The sequence below is a fragment of the Molossus molossus genome, unplaced genomic scaffold (assembly GCF_014108415.1).
Source record: "Molossus molossus isolate mMolMol1 unplaced genomic scaffold, mMolMol1.p scaffold_m16_p_20, whole genome shotgun sequence".
Taxonomy (NCBI): Eukaryota; Metazoa; Chordata; class Mammalia; order Chiroptera; family Molossidae; genus Molossus; species Molossus molossus.
In genome coordinates, this window is record NW_023425356.1 from 36,497,201 (window position 1) to 36,518,683 (window position 21,483).

Here is a 21,483-nt window from a genome sequence, read left to right on the forward strand (position 1 = left end):
ATAAAAATATATAAAAAAAGAATTTCACCTCCTATCATATACCTTTTAGCTAATATGACACAGTGACCTGGGATGAACTACCTGATGTATCCAGGCCTTAGTTTTCTTTTTTGTAAAAGGGAGATGATGTGAACTATATCACAAGGTTAAGTGAAAAATAATGTATATAAAGAAGTGTTTTTCAAATTAATTTACCTGCATACATACACATAAAAGAATTTCGAAAAAACAGATTCACATATTTTCAAGTTGACATCTATCATTTGCCACAATTTAAATAGTTGAGAAAGGTAATCTTCAATTTATTGAAAATATTAACACTTTGAAATAAAGCTGTTATATCCTTGTTTTAAATGCTTCCCATTAACTATAAATACTGGAGTAATGTGATGGTGTCTGTTCTATAAAATATATGAACAGGCTTCTAACAATATGAAAGTTTACATTGTTCCTTTTTGTCTCCATGCGTTTTCCCCACATAATTTTTTAATGTATTTTAATACTTGAAAATACTTATTGATCACCTATATCTCTACCACCGTAATAATGTATTCTTGTGAAAGAAGGTCCTAAGTGTTAACTTTCTTTTGGCTTGAGTTAATTACAATAATGCATAATTGATTAAAAATCTAGTAGTCATGGTGTCTTGAGTACAGAAGGGCTTTGCTGATAGCCTTTGGCACTATAGAGATTTTTAATTTTCTCTTTTTAATCCTCACCCAAGGATATGCCTTTATTGATTTTAGAGAGAGAGGGAGGAAGAAAGAGAAAAGAAACATCGATGTGAGAGGAGAGACATCCATCAGTTGGGGATCGAATCCACAACCTTGTATGTGCCCTGACCTAGAATTGAACCTGCAGCCTTTTGGCATACAGGATGATGCTCCAACCAACTGAGCCACCCAGCCAGGGTAGGCAGTGTACTCTTCTAAGACTGGGCATGGGTGAGAGACGTGCCTTTTTTTTTTTAGTGAGAAGGGCGCTTATGAAGAAAGGTCAGAAGTGGAATGAGCAGATTTCTTAGATTGCAGGTGAGTTCAGGCAGATTGTCTTGGGAAAGAAAACATTAGGGAAGTTGAAGGTCTGAATTTGATTTCCATAAAATTTATTCATGCTTATGTACCCCTTGGAAAGTCTTGGTTTACCCCAGTGTGAAGTTGGTGAATTAAGTATATAATTCAAAGCCTAATATATGAATGGTAGAATTTTAAAAAATATTTGGAGTATCTAGCCCAGCCGGTGTGGCTCAGTGGTTGAGCATCAACCCATGGACCAAGAGGTCACTGGTTCGATTCCTAGTCAGGGCACATGCCTGGGTTGCAGGCTCAGTTCCCATTGGGGGTGTGCAGGAGGCATCTGATCAGTGTGTCTCTCTCATCGATGTTTCTATCTCTCCTCCCTTCCTCTCTCTCTAAAACTCAATAAAAATACATTAAAAATATATATATATGGAGTATCTTAATATCTTTAATATTAATTTCTTTATATAGAATATTTGTTTCATGGTATTTTATATTAAAAGTCTTAAAGGAAATTTTAAAAGAAATATATTTTTATTTTTGTACTTATTTTGAAATTTGCTATTGGTGTGGAAATCCTAGCTTATCAAAATTATACAGTCATCCCTCAGTATCCAATGAAGATTTTGTTGCAGGACCCCTGAGGATACTAATATCTTTGAATATTCAAGTCCCTTGTATAAAATGGTATAGTATTTCTATATAAGCTACGCATATTCTGCCATATACTTTAAATCAACTTTAAGTTACTTATTATACCTAATATAAAGTAAATTCTATGTAAATAGTTGTTATGCAGTATTTAGGGAGTAATGACAAGAAAAAAAACTGTGTGTTCAGTATAGACACAACCATTGTAGGGCTAACTGCATAATACATGTCCCCAACAACATAATTTTTTTTTCTAAATATTTTTGATCCCATGGTTGGTGAATCTATAAATAATGCAGTGCCCATGGATACAGAGGGCTGACTTTTGTTTGATTGTTGTTTTTTTCCAGTTGGTCTCATCAGTGTACTTGACCTACTGTAGTTAAGATCTAAAAAATTCCAGAGGGCCAGCTGGTGTGGCTCAGTGATTGAGCATAGACCTGTGCACCAAGAGGTCACTGGTTCGATTCCTGGTCAGGGCACCTGTCCAGGTTGTGGGCCCAATCCCCAGTCGGGGGCATGCAGGAGGCAGCCCATCAGTGTTCTCTCTCATTGATATTTCTGTCTCTCTTTCCCTCTCCCTCTCTCTCAAATCAATAAAGAAAAACATTTTTTAATAGAATAAAATAAAATAAAAAAATTTTAGATTAAACTTTTAAGTGGTTCATGTAATATTTTTTAACACTGTTCAGTAATTTTATTTTCAGAACTGTCATTCTACTATATATAGTCTTTAAATTATGGTAACTTGCTACCTAGGATTTGGTTGGTTAGTTGGTTGGTTGATTTTTTTAATCAATTCAAAAGTTAGGATGCTTCTAAGGCTTGGTTATTTTGCTTGTGAGTCAAGTTTGATTCTCAGTATTCATGAATATCAGACAGTTTTGAGATACAATCTCCAATACTGTTACAGATAAAAGCAAAGTAAACATTGGGTTTGTGTCCTTTAAATATTTTGGTTCTTTTCAACTTTTGTGATGGAAATGGTGAAACTTGATTAGATGCAAAGCATCCTGGGGTGGGGGGGTTGTTTGTTTTGTTTTGTTTTTTTATCCTCACCCAAGGACATTCTTCCATTTTTTGTTCAGGTAGAGTGGGAGGGAGAGAGAGAGAGAGAGAGAGAGAGAGAGAGAGACATCGACGCAAAAGGGACACATCTAGTGGCTGCCACCCGCACGACCAACCAGGGCTGGGGACAAACTGCAACCGAGTCATGCACCCTAAGCGGGATCCAAACCCGGGTCTCTCTGGACTGCAGGCTGACGCTCCAACCGCTGAGCCAAACCAGCCAGGGCTAATATTCTTTTATAGTAGAGGAATCAGGTTAATTTGTCAGAAAAACCGAAAGGTTATTTCAGCTATTCAATTTCATTTTCAAAGGGTTGGTGAGTGGGACATCAGCCATTTGTGTTAGAGCTCCGTGAAATTTTATTCATTCATACTTTTATTTGATTGATAATGTGAGAAGTTCATCCAGAATAGGGAAAGAAAGAAACTTAAGAAAGAACTGTTCTCAATAAGAATATACTAGAGAGAGCAATAATTCTCATATAATGCTTACCATTTGCCAGCTACTTTGTATTAATTCATTTACTTTTTGAACAACTCTGTGAAGTAGGTACTCTCATCATTTCTATTTTTAAAGGTGCGTTAAGCCCTGGCGGGTTTGGCTTAGTGGTTGGAGCATGGGCCAGCAGACCAAAGAGTCTTGGGTTCGATTCCGGTCAAGGGCACATACCTCAGTTGCGGTTTGGTCCTCGGCCCTGGCTGGAGTCGTGTGGGAGGCAGCCAATCAATCCATGTGTCTCTCTCACATCGACGTTTCTTCCCACACACACACACACTTTATCTGAAGATAAATGGAAAAAATATTCTCGGGTGATGATTTAAAAAATAAAGGTGAGTTAAATTGAGGCACAGATAGGTTAAGTAAATTTGCACAAGGTGACAGAGCTAGGAAGTGGCAGGGCTGGAATTCAAACTTGAAGTCTAGCTCTATAATGGTTACACTCTTCATCGTTATACTAAAATGTCTCTCCTTTTCTGTGAACCTCAGTCATCTCTTGTGTCTTGTTATTGAGAACAGTGGAGTCCAGTTCAGGGGTTAGGGAAAGAACGTTGTGAAATGCCTAATTAGGTGTTCTCTGCTACCAGACACGATTACTCTACAAATGCATCCATACATCCCTATTAGTAGAGCTGTCAGTACTCACAACTCGGTGCTTGTTTCTGTCAGATCAAGCCCTTAATTATAAGGCTAATAAGAATTTTGAGGAAACGTAACTATTCTTCATGGGGAAAACATTTTTTTTAAATGTGTGTTTGTTTAAGAAGAGATATTGAAGTATTTTAACTCAGGCTTTCTGTAATGCAAGAATCAGGTGCAAGGAAATACATTTAAATACTAAGCACGATATACTATTAAGATGAGACTTAATGGAAACTTTTGTTGCGGTCTGTGTTTAAGTAGGATTTAAATTATCTTATTGTCACAATTCATTGTGAAAGAATCATCGCCATGTTAAAGGATTAAAGTTTAGGATACTTGAAACAGAATTTGTTTATTTCTGTTAATCCTCATCTGAAGATATTTTTCCATTTTTAAAGAGAGTGGGAGGGAAGAAGAGAGAGAGAAACATCAATAGATTGCCTCCTGCAGGGCCAGGAATTGAATCTGCAACCCAGGTACATGCCCTTGACCAGAATCAAACCTGAAACCCTTGAATCTGTAGGCCCATGCTCTAACCTCTGAGCCAAACTGACCAGGGCAGAAATAGGTTTTATTAACTAAATAAAGGCTTCTGACCAATTTAGATAAGCTATATATTTCCATTGAATGATTTGGCTCATTTGCTTTTGTGTTTTTGTTTTATGTGGTTAAAATGAAATATATATTTTATTTTTTAGCAAGAGAAAACTAACAAAATTTAATACATACATATGTTTGGGAACTCCACACACATGAGAGAGTCAGAGACCCCACATGTAGGAGAGTGTCAGAGAGACAGGGGGATTGAGGTATAAAACATTCTAATCTAGGGATGAATGAGGTAATGAGTCTTGGGCCCTTTAAAGCGTCACTGCAGGATGATAAGTAGAGCAAATACTCAGTAAAGAAAAGTTTCCCCTGCCATGTAGGTGGGTCAAAAAGGTTATTGTTGGTAATCTCTTTTTGGTGAGGCCTCTAATTCAGATTATCTAGGCAGTTAAGGGTGGGGGGCAGCTAGAGCTGCCTTTAGCTTAAAACAATCTGCACACCATAGAGGCACATCTTGGGGTGACTCATTCTGGACCCCCCACAGTTCCCTCCTCTGAAACTTCCCTGGAAGTTTTATATTCCAGAATTTGGGTTGGGAGATTGTTCTGTATCTCATTAAACCTGTCTCAGTCTTGAGAAAGTTCATTTAAGTAAACAGTTGTGTCTCATTTCAGGAGGTAGTAATTCAGGTGGGCTCCCCAAGTTAATCCTCTGGTGCAAGCAGTCAGGTATTTAATAAGAGGCATTTTGATGAAAACCAAAGAAAAACAAAGGTTAATCATTGGAGCCGACTGTAATCTGTTTCTGAGTTCTGAAGGCAGGCAGTTAAGATTTCAGAATGTCTGTCTCCATCTTCAGATGGAGTGAAGTCAGGCAATTACAACCTCTTGGATTCTCCTGGTTTCCAGTTTAAATGGTGATCTTTCTGCAACAGGCACAAAGATTGTCCACATGTGAGCTGTGGTCGTGATTTTTCTGAAGTCTGTATGAAGTTGCCCACTTTAGCTTTCATGGCCTTGAAATGAGGGCAGTTTGGTGCTCAGTGATTCCAAATCGAAGAGTGGGAAAACGGAAATGTTAGCTTGGAGGGTTGCAGCTAGATATTTAAGAAAACTGGAAAATTTCAGCATCTAGCCTAGTTTATAGATAGAAACTCAAGAGACAGTGAACAGTACTAGAATCTGATATCCACAAAGGTGTATTATGGTTTCTATTGAAACAGTTTTTCTCTAAAATCACCCCCATTTTTTTTTTTTCAGTCCTCACACAAGGACATTTTTGCATTTATCTTCAGATAGACAGGGGGGAAAGAGAGAAAGAGAAACATCAATGTAAGAGTGACACATCAACTGGTTGCCACCCACAGGACCCCAGCCTGGGCCTGGGACAAACTGTAACTGAGATACATGCCCTTAGGGGGAACTGAACCCGAGACTCTGGTCTGCGGGCCGATGTTCTAACTGCTGAAGCCACACCAGCCAGGGCTAAAATCACCCCATCTTTACCAGACAACCAAATTAAGACTATTTATAAGTCTGGCCGGTGTGGCTCAGTGGTTGAGCGTCAACCCATGCACCAAGAGGTCCACTGGTTTGATTCCCAGTCAGGGCACATGCCCGGGTTGTGGGCCAGATCCCCGGTGGGGAGCGTGCAGGAGGCAGCCAGTCGATGTTCTCTCTCATCAATGTTTCTATCACTCTCTCCCTCTCACTTTCTCTCTCTCTAAAAATCAATATAGAAAAAAAAATTTTTTAATAAAAAAAGACTATAAAATAAATCTATTTTCAATAAACTTGGCCTGATTATTTGTTTAAGTCCAGCAAGAAAAGTAACAACATAGGCTTGTTTAACTCTGCTTCGCTGGACTTTTCCAATAAGGGCTCTTCTGACTGAACTTAAAAAGGCCTCTCAAGCCCTGGCTGGTGTCCTCAGTGGTTAGATCACCAGCCCATGAACTAAAGAGTCAGGTTTGATTCCGGTTAGGGGAACATACCTGGGTTTTAGGTTAATTCCTAGGCCCAGTGGGGCCATGTGTGAAAGGCAGCCAATCAGCGTGTCTCTCTTAATTGATGTTTCTCTCTCCCCCCCCATTCGACTCTCTAAAAATCAATGGAAAAAATATCCTTGGCGAGGATTAACAAAACAAACAAACAAACAAAAAAGGCCTCTCAAGGCTAAGAAACCAAGCCACATACTTGCCATTGGACTTTGCCTGTAATACCTATAGATTTGGGGTTGATTCCTCACTTCTCAAGGTACCCAATGTATCCTGAAGCTCTTTCCTTGAATCTCCTAGTAAGCAACCTTTGCCCTGGCTGGTTTGGCTCAGCGGTTAGAGCATTGGCCTGCGGTCCTGAGAGACCTGGGTTCGGTTTCCGCTAAGGGCGCGTACCTCGGTTGCAGTTTGTCCCTGGCCCTGGTTGGTTGTGTGGGTGGCAGTCACTCGATGTGTCCCTTTCACGTCGATGTTTCTCTCTCTCCCTCTCTCTCCCTCTCACTCTGCCTGAACAAAGAATGGAAAAATGTCCTCGAGTGAGGATTAAAAACAATTAAAAAAAAGCAACCTTTGTTCCTTACCTGGAAAGACTACTGTGAACCATGTGACTAGGTACCACGTCGTTTTTCCAAGGGGCTTTTATTCCAAAGTCAGTTTTAATTCCTTTAAGTTTTCTGGTCATATCTGATCCTATTCATGTCTGTCTCAAATATGACATTCCAGTCAAAACCTTGTGTATTGTTATAAAGAGAATTGATTCTTACTGAACTTATGCAAGCAAATATATTGCCTTTAAAATAAAAATACTCATTGAGAGTTTCCAAAGTCTGGAGGGAACAATTAAAGAGAGAAAAATATGTTTCAGTGCTGCTTACAAAGGTGTAATTTACCAAATTGCTGTAGGTCACGGATACTTTAAAAGAAAGAAAAAAATTCCTTGTATGTGGAAAACAAAAATTGTTTTAAATTAGCATTTCAAATAAAAAGTCATAAAATTGTAACCCTTCTCATCTGTTCATTCAGTTCTGTGTAATTAAACTTGTTCTGCTTGAATCCAGTTTTTCCATTAGTTCTCACAACCTTGCCTGATAATTAAGGGTAATAGGGTCAGTCATAATTCCAAGAAACTTGCAAGTCTGTCCATTCAAGTTCATAATTTGCTCAATGAAGTGAGTGCCCCAATCAGTACAGATTGTGGAAGGCAGACCCCAAGTGGGAAACATTTTCTAACAGTTTCTTTGCCACTGCGAGGGCATCAGCCTCGTGGCAGGGGAAAGCTTTAACTTTTCCAGAATATATACACAGAACAACAAGAACGCATCAATAACCCAAACTAAGAGGCAGTAGAATGAAGTCCAGCTTAAGTGTACTATGGTGGATGAAGGAATGCAAAAACTTGAAAGATAACCTGGGAGTCGGAAGAACCAAGTGGTGGTTTTGGGTTTCCCATAGCCCTGACTGTTCATTTAATTTACAGTCATTGTTTACCCACCTTAATTAAATATATTCTAATATTGAAAATTTTTAAAAGACATTATAATTTATTTTCATTTAAATACAAAATTCAGATAATGTATTTCTGACTTATATTTTTCTAAATTCCTGTTTTTGTCCTCTTTTATTAAAGAAACTTATAACAAAATGTGATGGGTTTTGCTTTTAGATTTATTTTATAATTATGGTTTTTCTAATACTTTGATAGTGTTCTCTCATTTCTCCTCCATCCTTAATTTTTCCTTATAGTAAAGGACTTATAAATTTAAAAAGACAATTTCAGCTTCATATTTTTATTAATACTGTATTATTCTCTAAAATTTGTTGAATATACAATAGTAATATATGATAATTCTCCAAAAATAAAAATAAATGATATTAATTGATATTAAATTATTGCTTGATAGATAATTTTTGTAGTTTGAGATTATACTATTGGTTCCTTTACCAAATATCTTTTAACTTTGTAAATGATTACAGTTTAACCTCAGAATTCTGATAATGTTTTATGTGAATACTTTTGAAATTCTAGCCATTAGTTGCTTGTAGCTACTTTATAAAAGTCAATTATGACATGTTCATAAATAAGTCTTCTTAAAATAGGTGGCAACAATGCTTCATTTGTTGGTAGTTTTAATTAACTTGAATGCACCTAAGAATTAGGAAGAAACCAGGAAAAGACCAGACCCCATATGCATGTGTTTGGCTCTGGGATACCTGTGTCAGGCATTCATTCAGTCTATTCTTAATTTACACGCAGTTTCAGTATAGCTTGATTTGTCTGACTTTTTAGATTATAACACTTTAGAAGTAAATTGGAAACAGCAATAAATAGTATGCTTCTAGATTAGAGGTAGACTCTCAGATTACTTTAGGAAGAAATAGCATTATTAACATTTACATTTTTTTTTTACTTTGTTTTCTTCTTATACAGAGCACATACTTTTATAAATATAAAATGTAGTAAATGAAGCCTAAAAAGGAATAGCTGACAGACTTCTAGCAAGGAATAAGATTAAATAAAAACCATGAAAAGCAGATACAATATTTGAAAATTACAGTAATCTTGGTCCATTTAGATACAAGGCAAAACAATTCACTTACCACCTGAGGTATTCTCTATGGTTTTAAAGAGTTTTTAATGACTCCTAAGTAAAGTATACAAGACTAAGTCAGTTATTATCTATAAAGTTCAGATATGGTCCGGCTGGTGTGGCTCGGTGGTTGAGCATCAGCCCATGCACCAAGAAGTCGCCAGTTCGATTCCCAGTCAGGACACATGCCGAGGTTGTGAGCATGCAGGAGGCGGCCAATTGATGATCTCTCTCATCGATGTTTTTATCTCTCTCTCCTCACTTTCTCTGTCTAAAAAAAAACCATAAAGTACAGATATGTCGTATATTTTAAAAAATCTTTTTTAAAGGGGGTAAGCTTCAGTGTTTATGAAATTTCCTTCATTTTCATAAATGGGATAGTTAATATATTTAATGTAAATCTGTTTTCCTTTTTATTTTCCCATACTTTGTTTTTTTGCCCTCTTTTGCAGGTACTGTACTAAAATAGAAATAAACTAACTTTGTTTATACTCATTTTGAATGTAAGTAAAAATCCATCATATTCAAAGTAATTAATTTTTCCCCAGGTGCTACAAAGTACACAGATAAAGACAATGGAGGAATGCTTGTATGGTCTCCATATCACAGTATCCCAGATGCCAAATGTAAGTTTTCTGAAATTGAATGTTTATGTTAACAGGGATCTATCAACCAATTCAAAATGAAATTTATATTTGTTTTGGGGTCTCTTAGATTCTCATAAGAAAAAACAGTTTGTCTTTGTTTTGTTTTGATTTTTTGATGGAGGTTGTTATATTAGAATGTTTTTCCTTTTGAAAGGTAGTGGGTTGCTCAATCCAATTTGTGTCAGGCCCAGGAAGACAGAGGAAACCTAGGATCTGATGGCATTGCTGCTTAAATCCTCAAGCAGGGGAGGGAGTTACTATGTAGACATCTGCACAGGCTTTTCCTCAGTGTATGGAGATGTAAAGAAATGCCTTCAAACTTCAAAGAGCCCACTATCATTACCATTTTAAAGAGGAAAGGGGAAAGAACTGACTCCAGCAGCCATCAATCAGGTCATCTCTGTGCTCTCCATTTCTGGACGGAGACCTTCTGGATCATTGACCATGCACTTCTTGAATCATGGTGTGGCTTTAGACTTCAATGTGATGTAGCGGACCTGATCCTTTGCGGCACATCAGATATAGGAAACGTGCAGGTAACAAAACTAAGATCCCCATCCCTCCATTTAGTTATTGAATTTACTAAATAAAAAAACCACTGAACAGCTATTTTAGCAGTTGTAAAATAAGCTTGTCTTTTAAAAATATTTACTGAATCTTACAGCTGTCCCATGATGGTTTATTTAGTCCCATGAAAAGTAATGATCATGTAATAATAAGTCTAATTATACTTACTGATGCAATAAAAGAACTAAAAATTGAAAACTGAGTGATATTCTGCATACCTGATCATTCTTCCTATTTAAGCTTTAGAATACCAGCAAAGGGTCTAGCTGGTAATCTAGGAATTAAATGCTCTTGAGGCATTCTTAAACAAAACTATGAAGTTACATTTGGCCTGGGACTATATACTGAAAGAGACTGTCGGGTTTCTTTGGTTCAGTCCTTATTATAGGCAAAGGTTTTCATTCATAAACTGAGTTTCAGGATGTCCTTGGCTTTTGCTGTTTTAGCACTGTTTTTATACAGTGGTGCCTTTCTTATCAAAGTGATAAAATTAAGAAAGCCAACATTTCTTGGTAGCATGATGTCCACGTGGAATATCCACCTGAAGGCCTAGGGCTATGCATCTGAATCACTTGGAGGAACTTTAAAAAAATAAACACTACTGATGTCTAGTCTCTATCTCAAACCAATTCAGTCAGAATTTTCAGAGATGGAGCCTGAAAATATATTATTATTTTTTAATCTTCACCTGAGGATATTTTTTTATTGATTTTAGAAAGAGGGGAAGGGAGAGGAAGAGAGCTAGAAACATTGATGTGAGAGAGAAACTTGGATTGGCTGCCTCCCAATCATACCCCACCACCCCACCATGGGACAACTTTCCAACCAGCTGAGCCACACTGGCCACGGCTGTACTTACTTCTTTTTTCTTTTTAAACAAATAATTTTAGAGAGAGGAAGGGAAAGAGAGAAAAACAGTGATGTGAGAAACATTGATCATTTGCCTCCCGCGCATGTCCCAGCCAGGGATTGAACCTGAAACCAGGGTATGTACCCTGACTGGGATTCGAACCCACCACCTATTGGTGTATGAGACAGTGCTCCAACCAACTGAGTCAGACCAGCCAGGGCCGGACTTACTTTTTAAAAAGCTGTTCCACTAAAAAGAAAAGTTTAAAAAATAAAAAAAAAGTCCAGCCGCTGTGGCTTTGGTTATGCATTGACCCATGCACCAAGAGGTCACTGGTTCGATTCCTGGTCAGGGCACATGCCCAGGTTATGGGCCAAATCCCCAGTGGGGGGCATGCAGGAAGTGGCCATTTGATATTTTCTCTCATGATGTTTCTATTTCTCTCTCCCTCTCCCTCTTTCTCTCTCTAAAATCAGTAAAGAAAAAAGAAAACTTTAAAAGCTTTTCCACTGATTCTAATGCATAGCCAAGGTTAAAAACCATAATTTGATTGGTATTGTTTGGCCTTCTAGTTATAAGACTATAGGACATTTTTGTTAAAGTTAATCATTAGACCTGTCATGTGTCTAAGTACTATGGTTCTAAACAAAATATAATAATTTGGATTTTCTGTACCAAAAGCTTACAATCTTAAGGGGATATAATAACATCCATAAAAGATAGTTGTTATTATAACAGCATTATTTTTATAATAGCATATTGTATATTAATCTGTACTGTACTGACTAGTAATGATAACAAATTCTTACAAAGTACTTAAAATGTGCTAGGTGCTATTCTCAGCACTTTACATGTATTAGCTCATTTAATCCTAGGAGGAAGGTACTATTTTTATCACCATTTAAAGTGAGGAAACTAAAGTACAGAAAGGTCAGGTTAACTGCCTAAAGTTAAAACACTAGCAACAAGGCCAAGAATCAAGCTCAGATAATAGACTAGCTGTTCTAGAATCAGCATTCTTAACCACTGCTTCTCAAAAATGTGCTTAAAGAAAAAAATGTATATATGTGTGTATGTGTGTATGTGTATATACATATATACATATATATAAAGTGTTAATATATATGGATCAAGAAGGACTATATAGACTTCACATAAAACTGAGTCTTGCTGAATGTGAAGTGGCAGACTTCTCAGCAGTGAGGCCTTGAAGTAAACAGTATATCATCATTGAAGCTACACTTATCTAAATAATTCTATTGGCTCGATTATATGGAGGATGAATGAAACTGGAATATTCAAACACCTTTTATATAGCTAGCAAGAAATGCTAAAGAAAATTTTAGGGATACTGAAGCATATCTAAATATGTTGTTACTATGTATTGCTGGAAAAATGGGAAGATAAAGGCTTTGGGCTAACTCTGAATATGAGATGGGGTCTTAAATAGCTACGTGACTTCAAATAAAGATTGCAGCAGAAAAATCATTGTAATTAGGGTCTATTATCTACTCACAGGTTGACTTTTTTTTGTATTCAAAAATTATTAATAGTAATTGAATTTAATTAAGTATATGCCATAGAGAGAAGTTACACTAAGTAAAATTTTAAACCAGGTAAACTTCTGATCTTGTTCATAGAAAAAGTCTTTATTGTAACATTTTGTGGAAAATGACTGGTTATTTTTTTACCCCTGGAATATAAATTCTTAAATTCTTCTTTGTTAAAAAAAAAAAAAAAAAAAAAAGTAGACTTGGGCAAATGTAGTAAGTATAATTAATTATATATCATTGTTTCATTACAGTGGATGAATATATTGCAATTGCAAAGGAGAAACATGGCTACAATGTGGAACAGGTATGTAAAGAAACATTTTACTATTAAGTCTTGCCTCAACATTTACGAAATCTAAAGACCATTTCATAATAATTTCTGTCCTAAAAGTATAGCAGTTCAACCTACTTTAGAGATACCAAAAGTCCTAGCAAAGTTTGACCTCTCAACATTAAGGATTTTGACTTTATAAACATTATTTGTCTCAAGGACTTGAATATTTTTCTCTAAATACCTTCGTTTCTTGTTCTACTTTGACTTTTAAAAGTATCTGAAAGCCTTCAGGATTACTCTTGCAAATGCTAACCAAAAAGGGAATTTTTTTTCTTTTTTTCTTTTGTTAATCCTCACCTGAGGATATTTCTTCCATTTATTTTTTTAAAATATGTTTTTATTGATTTTAGAGAAAGAGTGGAAGGGAGAGGGGGAGAGAGAAACATTGATCTGCTGCCTCCTGCACACCCCCTACAGGGGGATCCAGCCTGCAACTTGGGCATGTATCCTGAACAGGAATCAAACTGGCAACCTCTAGATACATGGGATGGTGCTCAACTAACTGAGCCACACTAGCCAGGGCTCTAATGATTTTTAGATTTTAGGGAGGGAGAAAAGGGGAGAGAAAGAAAACAAAACATCGATGTAAGAGATACACATTGATTGGTTGCCTCCCAAACAAACCCTGACTGGGGCCAGGGATCTAACCTGCAACCCAGGTATGTGCCCTTGATTGGGAATCCAACCTGAGACACATCAAATGGTTGCCACCCACACGACTTCAACCGGGGCAGGGGACAAACTGCAACCGAGGTACCTGCCCTTAGTGGGAACCAAACCCAGGCCTCTCTGGTCCGCGGGCTGACTCTCTAACTGCTGGGCCAAACCAGCCAGGGCCGATATTTAAATCTAAAGGAATTTAGAAGTTAAACTTTTTGTTAAAAGAAATACTTAAGATTTTTCAATTATGAATAAAATAATTCACAAAGGGTTTTTTAAGTTACATAACTTTATTATTATTTTTTTTAATCCTCACCTGAGGACATTTTTTTGTTTTTTGTTCAGGTAGAGCGGGAGGGAGAGAGAGGAACAGAGAGAGAGAGAGAAACATCGAAGTGAAAGGGACACATCGAGTGGCTGCCACCCGCACGACCGACCAGGGCCAGGGACAAACTGCAACCGAGGTACGCGCCCTTAGCGGGAACCGAACCCGGGTCTCTCAGGACCGCAGGCCGATGCTCTAACCGCTGAGCCAAACCGGCCAGGGCTAAGTTACATAACTTTAAAGGGAGAAATGAAGAACATGGGAAAATAAAAATGCAATAGAGATTTTTAAATTTCATTTCCACTAAATATTAGCTCAACCTTTATCAGAACTACTAGTAAACTAGTAAACTACTGTAACCTAGATTTTTAAGAGCTAACTTTATAGTTAGTAACATAGCTACATAATAAAAAATCATTTTTGTGAAATTGAGATGTTTAAATGTAGTTATTTTTTTGTGAAATTTGAAGCCTTCGATTATGTGTTTTGTTTTTAGGCCTTGACTTTTTGTCTACTATTTAAGAAAGGATTATTTAATCCTTTAAAATGTGACTGCACATAGGTTCATTTTCATGTTCATTTTAAAGGAGTATTACCAAAGTACACAAATTACTTTAAAACTCAATATTGAAAGAGTTGCTAAGTCTCTTAAGAAATAAAACTTTAGCCTTGACCGGTGTGTCTCAGTGGTTGGAGCATCGGCCCATGCACCGAAGTTGTCTTGGGTTTCGATTGCTAATCAGGCATGTGCCTGGGTTGCAGGTTGAGTCCCTGGGAGCTGCGTTCAGGAGGCAAGCAATCACTGTGTCTCTCTCAAATGGATGTTTCTCTCTCTCTCTCTTCCTCTCCCTCCCCCTTTCACTCTCTTTCAAAATCAGTGGAAAAAATATCCTCAGGTGAGGATTAACAAAAAAAGAGAGAAAGAAAACTTTATCCTATAAATGATATTCAGTACCTTATTATAAAAAGAAAGTCCTACTACTTACCTACAATAGAAGAGAAAATTGTGAAACTATTGGAAATCATACATTTCAAGCTTTTCTATGATATGCTAGGATAGTCATCGAAGTTTTTATAAATATGCCTCATAATATTTTTTGTGTACATTATAGTAATAAAGAACTTTTAAAAATACATATGATAAAAGATTGTTGTAATTGTAGATATACATTTCTTAGAAGTGTTTAGTACACGATATATTTCTAAAGGGTTAAAACCACTATTTCTCTGCCAAGTCTCAACTGAGCACTTTTAGTTTTGTGTTATAATCGATAGTTTTCATTCAATTACTGTTTTACTGGGCATTTTCCCTTTTTGCATATTTTCTCTACACACTGACAAATGAATAAATGTGGGTAAAAGTCTTGGTACGAGCCTTCAAACCTGCCTTAGTAATTATAGTCACTCCTCAACTGTGTTTCCTAGATTCTGCAGTAGATGTGGTATGTAAGAACATTCACTGTTCTGAGGCTCTGATTTAAAAGAATTAAATAAATGAGGTCTGCTACTTGGGCAACCCTAATTAAAAGTCCCAAACTGTGAGTGTATCTTCGGTTGAAGTCATAGGCTTAAGATTTTAACATAATTTGTGTTTAATTCTCTTAAGTGTGATGGAACATAAGTCCATTAAAAACCAAGGGGGATTGATTTCTCTTCAAAGGCACTTGGCATGTTGTTCTGGCATAAACATAACATTGAGAAGTCCCTTGCTGATCTTCCTAATTTTACTCCCTTTCCGGATGAGTGGACAGTGGAAGATAAAGTCCTATTTGAACAAGCCTTTAGTTTTCATGGGAAGAGCTTTCACAGGATTCAACAAATGGTATGGTAATTTTGGTCTGACTGTGATTCATACATGCATGATATCTTATGCTGATATTAAATACTTTCTACTTATTAAATTGAAAATAAAGTTTTTTAATCATTTTAATTTTAAAAAATATTTTGAAACAGGTATATTTGCATGCAGTACTATTGTCTACAACCACTCTAATGAATCTGATAGTTATTTGCTATTTCATTGTGATAAATTAATTTTTATTACGGCTTAAGTATATGTGTAATAGTATTGTTATAAAAGTTTGTCATTCTGGGGGGCGGGAATCATAATTTCAATTTTATTTTTTAATGTTTTATTTTATTTTATTCATTTATTTATTTTTAATCCTCACCTGAGGATATTTTTCCTTTTTTTTTTTTTTTTGTTCAGATAAAGTGGGAGGGAGAGAGAGAAACATCAATGTGAGAGAGACACATCGACTGGTTGCCTCCTGCAAAACGCCAATCAGGGCCAGGAACAAACCGCAACCGAGGTACATGCCCTTGACTGGATTGGACCCAGGATTCATTGGTCTGCAGGCGGACACTCTAACCGCTGAACCAAACCGGTCAGGGCTAATGTTTTATTTTTTAACATAAGGATTTTATTTTTTAATTTATATTCCTTTAGGTATGGAATCAATTTTTAAATACTCTGTAATGCAATATTGTTTAGGTACTGTTGCTTTTTTTTTTAAGAAGAAAATTGCTGTATATTTCTTAACTATTAAATTTTTAATCTTGTGTGAAAATAATGTAAACCTGAAAAGTTGCTGCATTAAACACTTTTAACCTGAATTGATAAAAACTAGATAATGTTTGCAAATACATCTAAATGTCTTCCATAATCGAAAAGAACATTTTTAATTGGGAGTGTACATTCTTGTTTGCCCTTATGATAAATCAGTGCATGATCATTAGTCATTTTAATACCCAGAGACTTTATTTGGGAGCTAAAGTCTATTTGCATTATTTATCATTTTAAAACCTGGATTTAAAACAAAATGATTTAAAAAAAAACATTGTTAAGAATTAAATAGCTTTTTTTGAAAACATTATGCTAACTGAACGAAACCAGACATAAAAGGTCACATATTATAGATTCTGTTTACATGAAATGTTCAAAATATGCAAATCCATAGAGATGGGTTAAGGAGAGAATAAGGAGTGGCTGCTAATGGGTATGGGTACAGGGTTTCTTTTTGAGGTTATGAAAATGTCAGAAATTTAGTGATAACTGCACATAGTATCAAATATACTAAAAACCACTGACTTGTATACTTTAAATCAGAGATTTGTATGATATGTGAATTATATAACAATGAAAAATTACAATTTACATAGGGGAAAAACAATTGAGTGACCCTTTAAGGAAAACAAATATTAAATACTAACACTGTGCTGGGGACTTCTGGTGTCATTCTCACTATGTTTGTGACATTTCTCCCCTCCCTCAGAACAAATAGGCATATTTATTCAGAAATTATCTTTGTAATTTATAAAGGTACTCAGTGAAAATGTTTTTATTTAAATCTACGCTTTTGTTTGCTGAGTATCAAAGAATAATATCAGGAATATTTATTCTGTTAATTGGAGTTTATGAATTAAACTTGCTGATATTAACATGATTTTTTTTTTTTTTTTAAGCTTCCAGATAAGACAATTGCTAGCCTTGTAAAATATTACTATTCCTGGAAGAAAACTCGATCTAGGACAAGCTTGATGGATCGTCAGGCTCGGAAATTAGCCAATAGACATAATCAGGGTGACAGGTAGGTTGGATGCCTTTATAAAGTTACATTGATAGGGACACTGTATTGGATTTATTACAGTGTCCTAAGGCAGAAAAATAATCACAACACATTGTAAGTACTTCTTACTCTTACATTCATGTTTCTGCTCCGATATAGGAAGGGCTGAGTGATCAAAAATCTTAATAGTAAGAACTCTCTTCAACTCTTAACTGTGAATCATAACCAGCACACATTGCAACTGAGTTATATTTGAGCTGTGTTTGACTGTAATCACAAGTGCTTCCTTTTAGTATAGATATATTTAATATATATATTTAGAATCTAATAAATATATTCTCTAGAAGATGCTCTTTCCACAATTACCTGAGTAACTGAAGTCTACGTTACTGTAGCTGTATCTTTATGCCAGTATAAAATAATTTGGCTGACTGGTTTTTGTCTGTCTTTATTTTCCAAATGGAAAATTGAAATAAGTATTTTATCAAATTAGTGTATGTGTTCTCTTTCCCAAGTGATATTTCTTTCTAAATATCTTTCCTATTGGGTCTCTTTTTATTTACCTAGAATGCTTGCTAAATGCCTAAACGTTCCTAAACACTAGAAATCTAAATCATAAAAGCTCATCTTCCCAAGGACAGGCCTTGTTCTGTTGGGGAATATTTAGTGAAATTACTAGCAAGGTATGTTACTATTTGATAAGAGCACTGGAATAGAATAAAAAGAAAGGAATTAAGTTTACTAATCTCTGTCTCTTCCCAGTGATGATGATGTGGAAGAAACACACCCAATGGATGGAAACGATAGTGATTATGATCCCAAAAAAGAAGCCAAGAAAGAGGTAATGGTGATCATTAGAGTGCTGGTAATTGTTCTACAACTCCACTCAAAAAGAATGAAGGCTACTTTTAAGAAAAATGTTTTTACATAATGATTTAGGAGGTCATATATTCCAAGTAATTTTTGTGTTTATCACATCCACTCAAAAGTATCAAAAACCCTGTCATGATCCCTACTCTTTAATACAGTAAAACCTTGATTTTTCAGACCTTGATTTAACGGAATTTGGATTTAATGGACAAAATTTTCAGTCTATAGGTCATTATGTGAAAATTAACACTATGAATTAAAAAATGCTTTTAACCAAGATTTGCTTATAATTAAATTAACAGGTAATTTTTTTTGTTAGTAATTCCACTGCTATTTTTAACAAATTTTTGTGAATAGGCCATATGTTGGAAAAAAACACTATAGTAATAATATTGCCTACATAAATACTACACATCTACAAATATAGTCTTCATATTTAAATCCAGGAGTCATTGTTCGTAAAAAATGTTTGGCAAATGATTAGCACATGATTGGTTCTGTTGTCGAGTATGGTGACTTTCTGCAGTAATTTTTTTTTAAATCCTCGCCCAAGGTTATTTTTTACATTAATCTTCAGATAGAGCTGGAGGGGGAGAGGAAGGAAGAGAGAGAGAGAGAGAAACATTGATGTATTTTTACATTAATCTTCAGATAGAGCTGGGGGGAGAGAGGGAGGGAGAGAAAGAGAGAAATATTGATGTGAGAGAGATACATTTATTGGTTGCCAACAGCACAACCCCAACTGGGGCAGGGACAAGCCGCAACTGAGGTATGTGCCCTTGGCTGGAATCAAACCCGGGACTCTTAACACTAAGCCATACTGGCCCGGGCTCTGCAGCAATCTTAATAAGTTCTAGCTGATATTCCATTGTGCGCTAAGCCACGCCTCAGCTGTGTGCATTTGTTTACTTTTGGTAGCTGGCGAATGCACCCATTTACTATATCTATTCAGTATAAGTTTAAAATTACTGTAATATACATAGAAAACCTTTCTGTGAAGTTAAACTTTTCATACACACTTTTTAAAAATATGTCTTTATTGTTGAAAGTATTACAGATGTCTCTTCCTTTTTCCCCCCCATTGGCCCCCCACTACCCATTGCCCACCCCCCACTTCCAGGCTCTTAAGGCACTATTGTCTGTGTCCATGGGTTATGCTTTACATGCATATAAATTATTTTGTTAATCTCTTCTTGCCCCACCCTTCCCCCTTCCCTCTGAGATTTCTTCAGTCTGTTCCATGCTTCCATGTCTCTGGATTTGTTTTGTTCTTCAGTTTATTTTGTTCATTAAATTCCACATATAAGTGAGATCATGCGATACTTGTCTTTCTCTGACTGGCTTATTTCGCTTAGCATGATACTCTCCAGGTTCCTCCATGGGCTGTCTCAAAGGGTAAGAGATCCTTTTTTTTTTTCTTTATAGCTGCATAGGTATTCCATTGTGTACATGTACCACAGCTTTATTGTCCACTCATCGACTAATGGGCATTTGGGCTGTTTCCAGATCTTAGTTATTGTAAATAGTACTGCTGTGAACATAGGAGTGCATATATTCTTTCTGGTTGGTGTTTCAGGATTCTTAGGACGTGCTTAATTTTAATAACACAAACATGTCTACATAAGTAAAAACAGTTAACTAATTTGTCAATTTTTTTTTTTTATCCTCACCCGAGGACATTTTGTTTAGACAGAACAGGAGGGAGAGAGAGAGAGAGAGATAGAGAGAAACATCGACGTGAAAGGGACACATAGAGTGGCTGCCATCCACACGACCCAACCAAGGCCAGGGACAAGCTGCAACCGAGGTACATGCCCTTAGCGGGAACTGAACCCCAATCTCTCTGGACCGCAGGCCGACACTCTAACCACTGAGCCAAACCGGCCAGGGCTAATGTGTCAATTTTTAACATACACTTTAGGAAAATCTACTTTATTATATAATAGACTTTCAGCTTGAATGGACACCCCCTCACCCAAATTAGTCTGTTATATCAAGTTTTTCTTTTTTTTTGTTAATCCTCTCCTGAGGATATTTTTCAGTTGACTTTTAGAGAGTGGGAGGGAGGGAGAGAGAGAAAAACATGGATGTGAGAGAGACACATTGATTGCTTGCCTCCTGCATGACCCTGGCCAGGGCTGGGGATCAAACCTGCAACCCAGGTATGTGCCCTTGACCGGAATCGAACCTGCCACCCTTCCTTCCGAGGGCCAACACTCTAACCGCTGACCCAAACTGGCCAGGGTTCATGGGTTTACTGTACGTGGAAATAAAATACCTTCAGGTGTATTTGGTAAAAATTAAACTTTTAGTCATTACCCAATTTTTCTTTCTGTTTTAAAATTTTTTATTTTATTAATTTTAAGGAGAGAGAGACATTGATTTGTTATTCCACTTATTTATACATTCATTGGTCGATTCCTTTATGTGCTCTGACTGGGAATCCAACCTGTAATCTTGACATATCAGGATGATGCTCTAGCCAACTGAGCTACCTGTCCAGGACCTACCCAGTCTTTCTTGAAAACATATTTTTTGTTATATATTACACCAAATTAGAAATGAGTAGCTGGTATACTGACAGCAGTGAAAATTGAAAGCTGCCTCAAAGGAAGAGATGGAAGAATCTTTAACTACCAAAGCACACATATTTCTCAATGTGATGATAATAATGATGACTAAAAATTGTTAAGAACAGGCTCAGTTGATATACATGCTCATTTATTATGGCAAGGAGTTACATAATTGTAAAAAATAGACTAAATGTTGATGGGTAGGCAGCTGTGGAATAGTGAAAATAACATTGAAATTTGAGAGACAGAATGTGACCTCATCCAATTTAATGACTCTTACTTCTTTAAAGGAACTCAGTGTCATGGCCCATTCTAGTCATTGTCATCATTTTAAACTCTTTTATCAGTGAAATTTAAAAAATCCATTCTTATTTCAATTTGATATTTTACTAATTGTTTTAATATTGCTAAATGGTCTCATATTTATTTATTCCTTCATTTTTTTCCAAGTCTGACCTGTTTTCCTGAGCCCAGTGTTCAACTATGTAAATTGCTCTCTTTCCAGTATCTTGCACTCCTCATC

The 21,483-nt window shown here is 36.2% G+C and overlaps 1 protein-coding gene across 4 annotated transcripts in view; it reads left to right on the top strand.

The window, feature by feature from the left end:
• The window catches only part of RCOR3 (REST corepressor 3), a 52,936-nt gene that overhangs the window by 4,027 nt on the left and 27,426 nt on the right, over window positions 1-21,483 (top strand). For all 4 annotated transcript variants that reach the window (XM_036272175.1, XM_036272177.1, XM_036272174.1 and 1 more), the window contains exons 3-7: window positions 9,561-9,638; window positions 12,881-12,933; window positions 15,609-15,770; window positions 17,414-17,538; window positions 18,280-18,358. In XM_036272175.1, the coding sequence (XP_036128068.1) occupies window positions 9,561-9,638; window positions 12,881-12,933; window positions 15,609-15,770; window positions 17,414-17,538; window positions 18,280-18,358 (497 nt within the window). The remainder of the gene's footprint in view (window positions 1-9,560; window positions 9,639-12,880; window positions 12,934-15,608; window positions 15,771-17,413; window positions 17,539-18,279; window positions 18,359-21,483) is intronic.